At 37.5% G+C, this 16,406-nt stretch overlaps 1 protein-coding gene across 2 annotated transcripts in view; it reads left to right on the top strand.

The window, feature by feature from the left end:
• IL1RAPL1 (interleukin 1 receptor accessory protein like 1) overlaps positions 1 to 16,406 on the top strand; it is a 687,022-nt gene that overhangs the window by 358,670 nt on the left and 311,946 nt on the right. For both annotated transcript variants that reach the window (XM_071430366.1, XM_071430365.1), the window contains exon 3: positions 9,053 to 9,332. In XM_071430366.1, the coding sequence (XP_071286467.1) occupies positions 9,053 to 9,332 (280 nt within the window). The remainder of the gene's footprint in view (positions 1 to 9,052; positions 9,333 to 16,406) is intronic.

The raw sequence follows: 16,406 nt of genomic DNA, 5'->3' as shown, positions 1-16,406 counted from the left end.
GACAAGAAACAGCCATCAAAACCACTGGGATTTGTATGCAGTTAACATATTCTGTCACAAAGAATAGTGATATCTTAAATCCTAGATCCCGGGTTCCATATATTAAATTTCTCACAGTATTTTAGAAGTTAAAGTAATGTAGAACAGAATGATAGACAGAAATATGTAATTTTTAAAAATATGCATATTCCTTGTAACATCATGGCCTATTTCTACTTAATGATTATATGGTTAGGCCTTTTAATCTTTGAAATTTTAAACAATGACACTTTGATTCAAAGTCCATTTGAAATAAAGTGTTTCTTTGGGTTTTAGCTCTTTCTGGAGCTCTCACTGCAATCCTTTGCATTTCTGCACAGTATTAGTCACATAGCCATGGTAATGCAGTTTAAGAAATTTCCACTAGATAAGTCACAGCAACAGGGTAATTGTACTCTCCTATGCACATGTTGTCATTTGATTAATTTTAATCTTCTTGTGTTATGAACTAATCTGCTGATTTTTCTTATATTTACTGCAAGTGGACAGTTCTCACATATTTAGTTATCACAGTTCAGCTGATATTCAGCAACTTTGTGATTTAAGTGGTTGAGTTCTTCGTGGAAATAGTTTAGAGGTATACAGTGCAGCTGTTACTTGAGTGCTATTGAAATTCCAACATGAAAAAATCCTTGATCTTCCTCATAATCTCCAAAATGAAGCTACTGGTAAACAGAATGTATTTTCAGAAGCAGTTTCAATAATTGAGAGATTATGGAAGAGATGAAATAATTTGACATCTGCTATGCAACATGATACCCCAGTATGGCCCAGAGATTCTTTTCTCTGGGAAATCTCCTTTCTAAAGGGAAAAAACCTACCCTTACATGTGCTTGTTCAATTTTTAGAAATTAGTTCAACCTCTCCCCAGTTCTCTTCAGGCTGAGTTACTATTTTATTTCAGTCACTTTGTTTAGTGATTCCAGAAGGAGTTTTAAGACCAGCATGTACCAGACTTGACTTCACATCCTCATGTTGAGATTCTATATCTAAACATGTATGTGTAATATATATATATATATAAGATTACATAAAAAGTTATACATTATATAGAAATTGTGTGATAGTGAGCCTGGGTGGAAGTTGTCTTTAAAAACATAACAGTCTAGCAGGACAGCATGTTTGGGGAGCAGGGAGGAAAGAAACTTGAACTCTTAAAGTTCAAAAAGGACTGCAGATAATCTGGTATAGCCACATAAGGATTTGCTGCTAACAGCACCAAAATTTTGGATATGATCCCAATATGGGCCATTTACTTAAGAGCTGAACTCAATTATCCTTGAGGGTCCCTTCCATCTCAGACTATTCTGTGATTCTGTGAAAGAAACAGAGGATGTAGAGCCACCCTCAAATCAAGTTTTATAGTAAATATAACAAGAACCAATTCATTTCAAATGGGCACAGAAATTAATGCAGTTTAATATTAGGCTTTGGAAATTAATCTAGTAAACAAATTTGTGTTTTGTGGCTGTTGATTAAATTATGCCTCCATTCCTATGCTGTAACTGTAAATGTACAGACAGTCCCTGAGCTGGAAATGAATAATTGAAAGAAGGTAGTAGACAGAAGCAAACAGATTAAGGATCTGTGCACCAGGTCTGGGCAAGATGGAGTTTTGTTTATTCACAGCAGCCCTTATGGCACTATGTTTTGGATTTGTGACTAAAAAAGTGTTGGTAACACATCAGTGTTTTGACTGTTGCTGAGCAGTGCTTGCACCACAAGAATTCTCTTTTTCCTATTCTACTCCCCAAGGGTGGGGGACAAGGGATTGAGAGGGGACACTGCTGGGACAACTGACCCAAACTGGCCACAGGGATATTCCATGCCAAATAATATGATCAGAAATAAATTCATTCATCATGGCTTTTGAGGTAGCCATTGTTCAGACACCAGCTGGGCACTGCTCTGCTTGCGGGAGATAATGATGAGGGAGTGGTTATGCATCACTTGTTGGTTTTTTCTTTTCTACTTTTATCTTGACCAATGACTTTTCTTTTGCTTTTCCTATTCTTTCCCCTGTTCTGTTGCATGTGTGGCTTAGTAATTGAGAAGCTATGTGGGTTCTTGCTGCTGTCCTGGGGTCAATCCAGCAGAACCTGATCAGTCCAGTCCAGCCAGGACACCTTTAAAGTGTGTGTTTACAGGGATTCCTAATTTATATGACATGGTAAAACAGAATAGGAGGGTTGGAAGGATGCAAAAGGGACTGAATAAGCAACTGGGAAAATCTCTGTTTAGAGTAGGAACTTAGGAAGTGCAGCATTTGCTCCTGCATTGGTCTGTCTTGAACAGTTTTTTTTTCCTTAAAATAGCTTTGTGATTTAACATTTTCTACAAAATACTTGTGGCAATTAAAGGAATAGTATTAGTTCAGACAAGAATTCTATTTAATTTGGCTTGGATTAGGTAAAAGAGAGAATGATGTAAAAAACCTTCCCACCAGATTGACATAAAGCTATTTTCATGCTTATTATGTCTCTAAGTAGCCCAGTACCTAGGCATATATACCCTGTTTTTTGTTAGTGCAGTATTCTGGAGCTGAAAAGCAGTATTTTTAATTAATTTATGGCAAGACATAGATTTATTTTTTCATTATTCCTCTTCCTGTGAGCTAATGCATTTGCCAAAATTCCTCAACCACCACATTTACCCCTTTCACAACTTGTCTGGTGTTGGGAAAAGTGCAATTTTTAGGAACTAACTTCTTTAATAGATGATGATATCCAAAATAATTTTTCTCTTTGCCTGAAATGTCATTCAACATCTTTTCCATTACTGGCACCCTCTCCTGACAGCCACTACACAGTTTTAGACTGAGAACAAAATATGTGTTTTTATCTTAAACCATAATTTTACATGAGTTTTCAGGAGAATGAAAAATGCCTTTTCAAAATGAAAATGCTGTATCCACCAGAAGTGCAGTATAGCAATATGTAAAGCTCTAACAGCAGTCAGCGCAAAAAGAAATTTAATTGCATATAAAATACCTGATGTGGTCATTTGATAACATTAATATTAATATATTTTTTTTCATTTTCCCAATTTCATGCTGGTAGTACTTTGAAAAAACAAAATATAAGGAGTCTAAGAATAGAACTGGCCATGTTCTCTCTCATCTCCATAATGTGTTGTTTCTAAGCTCTGCTTCTTCATTCCTGTCAGAGCTTATTTTTGTATCAAATAAAAGCATACGCAAACCAAAAATAGACAATCTTTGCATGTCTTCATAATGAGAACCCACACTAGAATACCATGTGTTATGTTGGATAGAGGTAATTGGCTCAGGCACTGTAATGAGTGTGCTATAAACTATAAAATCTTAATTTTTATTTTTTTATTTTAATGCTAGCTAGTCTAAGCAAAAAGCAGAAACTAACAAGGATGATAAAGAGTAAAGTAATCCAGAACTGACTGTGATTTTGATTTTGTTGTGGAAATTGTTTTAAAGAAAGTAATCCTGAGTCTTATGCACCACTTATGAACTTTTAAAATGCTGTTTTATGAGCAGCCAATTAAGGAAAGCCTGCTTTCTTGACCTTGCTATTTGCCACCCTACCCAAAAATCTTACAGCACGTATACAGAATCCTTTGATTTCTCTACCCATCATATTTACTCTCCCTATACTCTTTTAAATAAGATGCTCTCTTATTTCTGCATCCCTTAGTGCCCTCCTTGACAACTTTTTAAGCTTTAGAAGCAAGACCTGGTGCTTTCTCCTTTACATGCCCACTTTTCAGAATTTTTTGTGATTTATGATGTCACTTCTTTGTCAGGTTTGCAAATGCCTAATTAAAAAACCCCAAAGTAGCTGACAAATAAATAGAAGAGATGGTGATATTGCATAATCCTTTGTATATAAAATTCAGAGCAGAATTAGGAACACAGGTGACCAGGAAAAAGTAAATCTGTCGCTAATTTTTATTTTATTAAATATCATTATATGAAAAACAATTAGGATAATTTGCTATTTCTTTTACAAATGTTTTAGGAGAACTGCTTTTAGCCGTCAGACCTATTTTCTATCTGGAAATCAGATTTTAACCAATGTATTGAAAAAGTGAAGATCTTTTCTAGCCCTTTAATTGAAGCTTTTAAATGAGATCAGGCTGTAACAGCAGACCCAGGAGTTATTAAGATTATATTTTTGTCCTTTTCAGCACTGAATTTTACCTTGAAAATGATACATATGATGCCAAAAATAAAGGGGAAGGCCTTCTTAGTAATGTTAGATATTCTGTGTGTTGGTTCCTATCCAGATACAGCCTGCAAGACACTTGTGTATTGAGCAGAACGATCTCATTATTAGGAGAGTGATGCAGTGTGGTTTATTTCATACCCTGAAATCACTCAAGGAAATAACTGAGTGGATTATATTTATCCTGGACTCTGTATTGTGCTATTATGTGTAGCAATAACAGGCAGCATATTAAAATAGAGATTAGGGACTACAACCATTCTTTTGAAGGCAGTTCTGAAATTTCAAAGCTGTTGAATTATTCAAGTATATTTCAATTTATAAAACATGATTGACTGCTTGATGATGTGACGGTATAAGTAAAAACATTGAAAAGTATGGAGTGTATTTTTTTCCCCATAGTTGTTTTGAATGACTGTAATTGGAGGTCTTGATTTTGTGTCAGTAGCAGCCATAATTAAGAGAAGAAACATTAGACAATTTATTTGGTCAATGCCCTACTTTTGCACAAACAAAAAAAAACTTCCAGTCAAGGTAGAAATGGACACAGTTACAATATGAAACTGACTACAAATATTCAATCTATTTAGTATTAAAAAATCTGAATGAATATTAAAACTTTGTTGTTTTCTGTCCCTATTTGCAAAGCCAGTAGCACACATTTAACATGTAAATATGTAACATTTTTAAGGTAGCAATGTCAATATAAAAATCAAAAGAATTTTCTGAATATATGTTTGGGTCTTTTTAAATGTATCTTTACGTTCCTCAAGGAATCTAGAAATTGGGCTTTAATTAGTTTTTGATACATCCAAGCTTTTCAAGACTGAAAAAAGCATGTGTGCTCTACACACCACATGCAGAAAGTGCTGGTTATGGTGCATGCATGCTACCATCATCTGAATGTTCACAGTATTATTTTTAAGGACATGACAGTCTGTTTTCCTTTTCATTATGTGGTTTTAAGCTTCTGTTTATGTTTCTAAGCTACTGTGAAATTGGGAGCATTTTATGCAGAGACCGACTGTTATCTCCTGAAATATCAGCTATCAGAAAATATCACAGCGTGTCTTATGATGGGAATGATGATTTTCTATTATATCTGACAAAATTGAATTAGCACCTTCACATAGATTAGCACATTGGCTGAGTGTGAGGATTTTCCTGGAAGATTTTTAGGGCATTGAGCCTTCCAGCTGTAATTCAGTTAACACAGTTCTAAGTGACTTGAATGTCAGTGTTGGCAGTTTAAGTGGTATAATATTTCTGAAAGCAGGAAGAGAAACACTCTCATGTTCACTTCATTCAAAGACCACTTTGAGAAGAGGACATATGTTTCTTTAAGGTTATCACTGAGTGTAACTGTAATAAAGCACAGAATTACAGAATGATTGAGGTTGAAGACACCTCTGTAGGTCATACGGTCCAACCAGAAATGGTTTTTCAGCACCACATCTCTCTGGCTTCTAAATATCTCCAAGAATGGAGGGTTCACAACCTCCTGTGTGAATTTTTGGTAAACCTTACAGAAAAGAAGTGTTTCCTGGTGTTCAGAAAGAGCCTGCTGTGTTTCAATATGTGCCTGTCGCCTCTTGTCCTATTACTGGGCACCAGAGGAAGGAGCCTGGCTCTTTGCACCTTCCCTTCAGGTTTTTGTATTCATTACTAAGATCCCCCCTAAGCCTTCTCTAAGCAGAACAGTCTCAGCTCTCAGCCTGTGCTCACAGCACAGATTCTCCAGTCCCTTAATCAGCTTTGTGGGCCTTTGTTGGACATTGCTGTCTGTACATATAATTTGTATTCAGGAGCCCAGAGCTGGACACAGCACTCCAGGTGTGTGCTCATTAGTTCTGAATCCAAAACACAGCACTTATAACAGCTGCTGAAAAGAAATTAACTCTCTCCCAGCTGAATCCAGGACAAGTAGACATTATCTTAAAATATGGTGGGACATTTTGATGGGGTTTGTGCCAAAAAATGAACAAATAGTTCCGTGAATATATAGATAATTCAGGTGATCCCTAGAAGGCTTTTCTAGAATCATAGAATATTCTGAGTTAGAAGGCACCCATCAGATCATGGAGACCAACTCCTGGCCCTGCACAGGACACCCCAAGAATCACAGCATGTGCCTGAGAGCACTGCCCAAACACTTCTTGAACTCTGTCATGCTTGGTACTGTGACCACTTTTCTGGGGAGCCTGTTCCAGTGCCCAGCCACTGGCTGAAAAGCAGTTTCCCAATATCCAACCTAAACCTCCACTGACACAGCTTCATGCCATTGCCTCAAGTTCAGGCACTGGTCATGAGAGTGAAGAAATTGGGACCTGCCCTTCTCTTTCCCTTCATGAGGATGTTGAAGACCCCAATGAAGTCTTCCCTTGGTCTTCTCTTCTCCAGGCTAAGCAAGACAAGTGACCTCATACAGTTTCCCCTCCAGTCCTGTCACCATCCTCATGGCCCTCCTTTGGGTATTCTCTAACAGCATAATGTCTTCTCTGTACTGTGGCACCCAAAACTGCCCCCAGCACTTGAGGTGAGGCCCCTCCAATGCAGAGCAGAGCAGGACAATCCCCTCCCTTGCCCAGCTGGCCATGCTGTCCCTGATGGCCCCAGGACAGGGATGTCCCTCCTGGCTGCCAGGGCCCTGCTGGCTCAGGCTCATCTTGCCACCAACCAGGACCTCCAGGTCCCTTATGAGAAATATCATGCTGAAACAAAGCCAGTGGCATCTGCCCTGCATATTTAATCCTTCCTCCAATACAAAGAGCTTGAGTTGGTGTTATTCAGCAATATATTCTCATGGATTCTGCAAGTTAAAGGAACTGGGAACAATTAGAACTGAATATCCTGAGAGAGAAGACATAACTTACAAACTAATAATGTAAACCATCCTGTACTAGCTAAATTAAGCAGTGAAAAGCAAGATTACAATCTGATGATAAAGTATAATGAAGAAGTTATTACCTGGTAACTCATATAATGAAATTAACACTGCTTAGAGCTGGCTGTTAATTCTTTTTTGGCATTGGGACTTAGAAGCAGAGAGAAATAAAATCAGGTGAGAGAGAATGCTTTTTCAGAGAGGTAAAAATGAAATGATAAAAGATGTAATTGAATCCTGGACTACATGAAAGTTAGTTTCTTTGGTCCTAAGGGGAAGCTAATAGTGTAGCTTTTTTTCCATTCACTTCAATTTATACATGAGTACAAGTCTTATTAGGGCCTTGTAACAACACTTACTAATCTTTAGGAACTGTTGTGTAGGAAAATTGGAACAGGGACATATTATTTTCCCTTCCTGGTCATAAAAGTTAATGCAGGAGGAGACAGTCCAAAGATATATGAAATATCTGTTTGTGTGAATTCTGTTCACAATGCAAATTCACTCTAAATTTTCACTCACTCAATTCACTCACTTTTGCCCCAACTTTCTATGTTGAATCAACTTAGGGTATTGCTTACACAGGGATGTGTGAAAATGTCTGATTCTTTCTTATTTTGCAATATACAATAAGTACTGTGGCATTACCTAAATACAGGATTCAAAAAATCACTATATAGTATATTTTTCTCCCAAGTAGCAGATCAGAATATTGTCTAAGTTTAAAGTGCAAATAGTGCTTTACCTTGCACAGTAGCTGGAATTCTCTGTTAAAGTCAGAACAATTCTAGGATGAAAATAGAGCTTTTCAAAAGTTGATTTTCTAAGATGGCTATCTAGCTATCTGAGCTCTTTCAAAGTTAATAAAGTGTCAAATTCAAAGACAAAATATTTATATGAGACATAGTATTGAGAAGAAATAAATTGTCCTTTGGATGTACTGATTGCTTTCTACTGACTGGATTAGGGCCTGGTTAACCAGCTGAGACTGGACACTGAGTTTTTTAGTGTATGAACCTAATGGTGAATTTTCATGGTTGAATTGCTTTTAAAAAATACAAACTTTTGTTAAGGAAGGCATTGTAGAAAATAGCTCTTTTCCTTTTGTTGTTTTGGTATTCTTAACTAAAAATACAGGGGACAAGGTTGTGAGTTTGGTGTTTTTTTTGGCCTTGGGGTTTAGTTATGTTACTGGGGTTTGGCATGTCAAATAAATTTAGTTTTGCTTTCTGATGAGCAGTTATTGTGGGACAGTATTGGTAAGGGCTGATGTTTTTCAACAGGAAAAAAAAGAATATATTAATAACCATAATTTGTAATGTAGTTCTGGAAAGTCAGGAATTCCAACTAAGATCTGTCTAACATGTTTTTGAATAATCCATTTATATTATTGATAGTAATTTTCCTAGAAGTTATTTTTTGTGCATTTGGTCTTATTGTAAAGGCAGTTTTTTCTCTTCCTTTAAATCTATCCCAAACTTTCATACAGTTTGGTTCAGACCACAACTCCTTGTCCTAATATCTTCTGAGGCTTTCACTTACATGGTAACACTGAAGATATTTGATTGATGCAATTTAGATGGTGATACCCTGTGAACCACATGCCCTCTGTGTTGCACTAATTTCACTTCAGCATTTTATAACTGGTCATGCTGGAGTTCCACGAAAGATAAAAGAGCAATTGCTCAGTTAGTGCTCAGAGATTATCAACATTTAGCAATGTATGTCCTAATGGCTCTGTCCACTATTGTCAAGTACAAGACATAAACATCATGAAAATGCAGTTAATTTTTCAGGGATAAAAAGTATACTGCTAGTCCCTCAATGGACTTTTTTTCAAATACAACACTTTCCCACAATAAAGACTGCTGTGTGAATAGTGCTTTCCAAAACCTTTGACAATCTCTTGTCATTTTCTCTTCTCTTGTAGCTGATGGATGCACTGACTGGTCTGTGGATTACAAGAAATATCAAGTTCTAGTGGGAGAACCTGTTCGTATAAAATGTGCACTGTTTTATGGATATATTAGAGCTAATTACTCCCTAGCCCAAAGTGCTGGACTTAGTTTGATGTGGTACAAAAGCTCTGGACCTGGAGATTTTGAGGAACCTATAGCTTTTGATGGAACCAGAATGAGCAAAGAAGAAGACTCCATTTGGTTCAGACCAACAGTGGTACAAGACAGCGGGCTCTATGCATGTGTTATAAGGTACTATATTTTATTATACTGCATTTTAATTGACCAAACGTGAAACAAGGCTTTTAATAGTGAGACTTTAATGCCAAAGAAATTTTTTCTGACTGTCTTCTTTTTTCTTCTCCTCCTGGCATTCCCTTCCCTGAAGGTTTTTATGCCTGACTGGAAATTGCTATTGAATGTCTTGAACATATTAAATTTGCTTTTGTATAAATTTAGTCATTTATACTAAAATCTAAAATTTATAAGGTGGTTGGGACTGGATGAATAAGTCATCTGTTCCTTTCTCTGATTCTGGTTTTACTCTTGGAATCACTATCCCAGAGTAAAAAAAAATTCATTTTTTTTACATTCAGATTTAATTTTATGTAAATTTCATTAAGTGATTTAACTGAATTGACTTTTCTTCTGTAAAAAAAAAAAATGCTATTTGATGTAAAGTAGTTGCATCAAGAAAAAAAAGAAGGTGAAATTTCAGCATTTTTGCATACATCCTTTAGAATTACATCTAGCTTAACCTGATAATAGAGGCTGGGTGCCAGATGTCTTCCAAAAAATTTAACTTTCTGATTCATCAAGTTTTATCACCAGAAACTGGACTGGATTCTGCTTCTGCTTTCTGCAACAGGTTTCAGCTTCTTTTTGCATCTTTAATATGGTTTACACAGAGATATTTTTCCAGCCCTTTACAGTGTTCCTCTCCATCTGGATAACTATAAACATGTTCTTGGTACTAATACATGATAGAAAGAGTCAAAAAGCAAAATGTAGAGCGACTGAGTGGCTAGAAAAGGAATGCACAATGCAGATAGAACAGTGATGCAAGGAAAAGGTGGAAATTGTTTTATCAACAACTGGAAAGGTTTACTGTCTGCCTTTTTTTTTTTAATGGTTTTTTTTTTGGTTGTTTGGTTTTGGTATTTATCTTGGATAAGAGGGAGGGGGAGCACAGGTTGCTGTCTGGTTTGTGTGTGCTGAAGGAGATTTTTACTAAATAATGTGTTTATAAAAACATTATTCTATGAGCTCTTTATATAACCTGTGAGACATTTCATATCACATTGTTTGGCCAATAGCATATTCAACATGGTTTTTCTGATGATGACAGTTTTCTTTAAAAGAAAACCACAAAAACCTACAAATTAAGCTCCTGCGGGAGAATTTTTAGTTATATGTGGATTAATATATTCTGATAAGTGTGTAACCGTAGCTATGAAAATGAAAACAGTTTTGTCAATTATTCCATAATGCTATTTAAAATACCATAATTAATCTCCTCTGTTTATATAAAGAAAACCTTAATTATCTGATGTTGCAGTATCCAGCAAGTATAGATAAATGCTGAATTTAGCTACTCAACATACTTTATGTTTATCATCTCAACCTGTATTAATGGCTTTTTTACACGGATTTTTATTTAATCCAGAGGTATGTAGGACCATGTAATTTGCTTTAAACTACTATGGTGGTTTGCTACCAGTCAGAAATTAGACCTACAAATAAACCACTCCTCTTCCCACCACCCCCTATGGCAAGAGAGGGGCAAAGGCAGAGACCATTGGTTGAAATAACTGTTTACTGAAAGCAAACAGCAGTGGAGTAAGAAATGCACAGCAATAGCAGAAATATTAATAACATATAAAAAGGTAGTTGTCTTGGTTTGGAAAGACAGGTGTCTGCTAAGGAAAGCAGGAGCTTCCCTCGGAATAAAAAATGTAAATCCCCTCCCTCTGAATTATTATCATTTTGAAATTAAGGGGCTCTCAGGCAAAGATATGGGAGTAGGAATAACAGTTCTTTATTAGGAAAAAAAAAAGATAAAAATAAAAAATAAAGTAATACAAAACAACACAGACAGAGTCAGAATACGACCTGACACCCTGTTGGTCAGGGTGGTGGTAGCAGTCCAATTGAAATGGTGGCTGCAGCCCTCCTGGAGTGACAGATGTGGTTCTGTTGAGGCAGTGATCCTGTACAAGAGTGTCGTTTTCCTCTGAAGGTCCGGTGGTGGTATAGATGGGCCTGGTCTGCCTCTGGGAATCCAGTGGAGAACACTGCCTCTGGTGTTCCAAATCTCAGATTATATCCAGGCAGGAATGCTTGGCTCCTCCCCTGGGCGGAGCATCTCACAATTGAATGATGTAATTTTATCAGTCATGCTGTGGCACTCAATGGCCCATTTACAGCATATAACTCCTGGAGGGAGGATTGATTGTGGAAGAGGTAAAGAAAACTGCCCCACCTGCTTTTAACAGGGGACCCACTTAACAGAAGAAAACTGCCCCACCTCTATCAGATGGCAATAGAATACACATCCCCAGCCACATCTTTCAACCTAAGACAGTGTTTACACTCAAAGGGTGTCCATCACCTTGACCTAGTTCTGTGTGGCCACCAGGACAAAGACAAATTGGTGGGAGCTTCCCACAGATGGCTTTCCCCATCTCTAAGTCAAAGACAATGGAAAACAATGATGGACAAACCTCTGACAGCTAAATTGCTCATGTCTCACTGTGCTGCCACTCTGTTGCTCTGGGCTCAGCTCCTCTTGTCTCAGTTTAGCTGCTTTTTTGTTCCCTGCAGCTGCTTCCCACACCAGCACTGCCATTTTTGACCACTCTGCCCCACTGGGGTGCAGGCTGCATTTGCTGCTGGTCAGAACCCCATCCCAGAGCCACACCTGAGGAACGGGAAGGGATTGATGATGGCAGTATAGAGGATGGGGTCAATCCTAGACACCCCCCCCTTCATGAAGAGAGGGATGTCACATCACAAGGTTGCTTGTTATTTATCATACATGGACTGTGAATATAGCTGGATAAGCTGCACTAAGAGTTAAAGTAAATATTCAAGTGCAGCTCCCAGAAATTATGTATATGTTACATATACCTGGTATAATAGTAAATAATAAGAAGTTTCTGTCAAAAATTCTGCCTTTAAAGTTTCAAAAATAGCTGAAATACTGTTCCTATCAAGAGAACACTTCCTTCATGTATTCTTTTCCTTCCCTGCCTGAAAACATCAATTACAATGTCTCTAGTAGTTACCCAACATAATATCAGCTTAGACCAGTGGAACTGGAGTTGCACAGTTAGATGTTAGTGAACATTTATGTGATTGAGAATCACAGAATCAGAGTATCATTTGGGTCGGAAAAAATCTCCAAGATCACAGACTGCAGCATTTCAACAAAGAGCTCGACATCAACTAAAACACTGCATAAAGTGCCACATCCAGTTATTTCTTGAATGCTTCCAGGGATGGTGACTTCATTTCCCTGGGCACTCCATTCCAGCGCTTAACTACCCTTTCAGGGAAGAAATTATTCCTGATGTCCAACCTGGACTTCCCCTGATGCAGCTGGCTACAACCTCCTTTATCAGGATAGATAAGATCTCTCCTGAACCTCCTCTTCTTTTGACTAAACAATCCCAGATCATTCTGCAATTCCTTGTATGATTTACTCTCTAGACCTTTCACCAGCTCCACAACCCTTCCCTGGACACTGGACATGCTCCAGTTGCTTAATGTCTTTCTTGCAGTGAGTGGCTCAAAGGTGGACCTAAGATTTGAGGAATGGCCTCACCTTTGCTCAGTACAGGGGGACAGTATCTGCCCTGCTCCTGCTGCCCACACTGTAGCTGATCCAGGCCAGGTGCCATTGGCCTGGGCTGGTCACCTGGGCTGTTGAGCAGAACTCCAAGATTCTTTCCTGCTGGGCTGCTTTTGAGCCACTCTTTCCCCATCCTGTGCCACTGCATGGGGCTGTTGTGACCAAGGTGCAGGACCCATCATTTCACCTTTTTTAATCTCGTGCAGTTGGCCTCAGCCCATTGATCCAGCCTGTCCCAAACTCTCTGCAGAGCCTTTGTATCATTTAGCAGACCAGCATTTCTGCCCAACTCACTGTCAGCTGCAGAATTACTGAGGGTGCACTCCTTGCCCTCTTCTAAACCATTGATAAAAATATAAACAAAACTGGCCCCATAGTGAACTTTGGGGAACCCCACTAGTGATGGCCAGCAACTGGATGTAGCACCATTCACCATGACCCTTGGGATCCTGCCATCCAGCCATGGTTTATATTTATGAACGTGTTTAATGCTTATGAACATTAATTGCTTTGTTAAGCTGTAACATTTAGTGGAGAAAAATGAACAGTATGAACAATTCTTGTTCAGAAACATAGGAGTATCTATAAAGAATGCTTAGGATATAGACAAATAGAGATAACAAGTTTAAATAAAGTTTAAATAAAGCATTGAAAATTATATTATAGATGAAAAACCTTCTCCATCTTTAACATACTTAAATTCATTAGATACTTATTAGCCATAAAAATACTGCCTATAATTAATTTAGTGATATTCAGCTTTGAAGATTCAAATTCAGATGACAGCAAGGTTCAAACAGGGAATAACATCATCTATGGGGATTGTTCAAATCTATTTTCATCCCCAGTTGGTAAAAAACCTGAGCACCTGCTTCATTATGCTTAACTGTTTCCATTAGTAACACACAGTACAAGAATTTAGACAAAGCGGTAGTCTGAAATCGTGTGAAGTGAACAGAATTTTTGGATGGATGGATGGATGGATGGATGGATGGATGGATGGATGGATGGATGGATGGATGGAGGATGGATGGGAGGGAGGGAGGGAGGGAGGAAGGAAGGCAGGAAGGCAGGAAGGAAGGAAGGAAGGAAGGAAGGAAGGAAGGAAGGAAGGAAGGAAATCAGATTATTGTCTACTCTTGCATTTAGCTCCATTCCCCTTCCTATAGTCTTGCATGTCTGAAGGAAGAGGCTTCAAATGTAGCAGTATTTCTAACTAATTTTTAAGGTCAGCTTTTATTTTTGCTGATATTTTAAACATGCCTATATCACTATTCAAATTCATAGCAGTTGTATTTTCTGTTTTTATATTTACACATAGATAAGTACATGCATCCAAACATACAGATATTACATTATTGAATCACATAAGTTCCCTGCTATATAGTTAGTATATATATATTTTATTTGACAAACAAAAAATAATCACAGTTATATGAATGATGCATTGTTGTCAACACATAGTTATTCTTTAAATAAATCTGAAATAATAAATGGGAATCTTAAAATAACGTGTAATAATTTTTAGTAAAAACTCCCTTTCTTTCTCTTTCCTTCTTTCTTTCTCCTTCCTTCCTTCCTTCCTTCCTTCCTTCCTTCCTTCCTTCCTTCCTTCCTTCCTTCCTTCCTTCCTTCCTTCCTTCCTCTCTCTCTTTCTCATTTTCTTTCTTTCCTGCTTTCTTTGCCATGAAGGCTAACCATCCACAGTAGGAATGTGTTCAATTACCAATTCAATTTAAGAAGAACATATGTTTTTACATATTTAATTTATTCAAAATTGTTTAATTAAGTCTCAGAAATCTTGAACGCACAATGTATAAGGAAATCTTTGCTGTACTGAAGGAAATGGTGAGCAAAGAAAAGAAATAGCATCAATTTTTCATAAGCCTGGTGGAAACATCATTTCTTCAACATTTTGAATAACGTAAAACATGTTTACAAATGGGAATTGCTACTTTTGGGTACTAACCATTTTTGAAATCTGTCTTACCCGATGAGGACCTTTTTATCCTGGCTATATATGCTTATAAGTATTTTTATTTCTTTAAAGAGTTTTTAAAAATAATTATCTTAAGAAAAGAGTAAGCATTCATATAACAACTACATATCAAATCTCAATTAAAAAAAAACAAAACAAAACCCCCCAAAAAACAACAAAACAAAACAAACATACCCCCTCCTCCCCAGGGAGAAAGTATCTGAAAATGAAGTCTTAAACCAGTTTGTCTTTAAAGCTTATAATCATGGTGTTTCCTAGACCTGCATGAGATCTTAGGTTAGGTTTATGTCTATTACTGACAAAAGAATCTGACAATGGATAAGAGAAATAAGCTTTCTCAAAGGAATACCAGGTGAGCTAGCAATACTCAGAAAGAAGGAAGTCTCAGAAGAGCCTGTTATTCTATTAATTCCTTTAAGACAGTATCACCACTCACTGTCCTGGGTAACAAGTGATAGGACACAGCAGCACAGTGGTGACTGTGGGAGTGCTGTGTTAACAGTTGGACTCCTGCATCTTAGAGGTCTTTGCCAACCTTAGCAATCCTATGGTTTTAAGAAAACAACAACTCTGACAGCCTCTTGAAGTGGTGTGCAAGTTCAGGAGAACCTTGTTCAACACATGAGATGGACTTTCCTTAGTCCCTGCCTCTGTGGTCATTTGGTTTATAGAGAGCATGGGGGGCAGTTAACTGTGTCTTCATTATTTTTACACTCCATTTGTAAGCTTGTAAGTTTTATCATTTTTTTTCTAAGGTCTCTTCTTTTTGAAGATGGTAACCAACACAAGCTATCTGGCTCTTATTTTCTTATGTTTGCTCCATCTCCTTTTCAAATGCAAGCTTGGTAGGCTAGTCAAATATCCATGTAATTTTTGACTGCAACTTAGAGAGGCTTGGTGAGTTGAAAAAGCCTTCGGGCTCACATTAGGAATTTATACAAGTTGGGTAGCTGGAGCTTACATTAAGTGCTCTGTACAGATGGCAAAAGCAGTTGCTCCTAGAAATAAATGTGGGATTTTCTTGAAGTTAATGCTTGTTGAAAGTGAGGAGATTGAAATATACTCAGTCTGCACTCCCCTGTCCTGACACTGCAGGAGGTCAGCTGTCTGACATTAGCATTGTACATGATAAACACCTTCCACGTGTGTCAGGGCAAAACAAACACCTCATACTGGGGGGATGACCAGGTGAGTGCAGGGTACATTTTCTCATTGGGGAGTTGGTATAACTTTTGCATAAAGCTAAATTCCAGCATGTGTTTGCTATTTGCTTGGCTGAGTGAGAACTCAACAATGAAAAACAAGCAAACAAGCATGATGATAAGTAGTAAAAGGAGTAATATGACCCTTATGGTCAGTGGGTGGAATCATGAATATGTAAGGAGTCTTGATGGGCTAGAACTGAACAGGTTAGTCCAGATAATTCTTTTATGTAGGACTTAAAGGTTTCTATAAAGACTTATATTAATTTTTA

The sequence above is a fragment of the Agelaius tricolor genome, unplaced genomic scaffold (assembly GCF_023055355.1).
Source record: "Agelaius tricolor isolate 1412-34295 unplaced genomic scaffold, bAgeTri1.0.p SCAF_7, whole genome shotgun sequence".
Taxonomy (NCBI): domain Eukaryota; kingdom Metazoa; phylum Chordata; class Aves; order Passeriformes; family Icteridae; genus Agelaius; species Agelaius tricolor.
The sequence above is the reverse complement of the archived record's forward strand: the minus strand, read 5'-3'. Positions and strand labels throughout refer to the sequence as shown.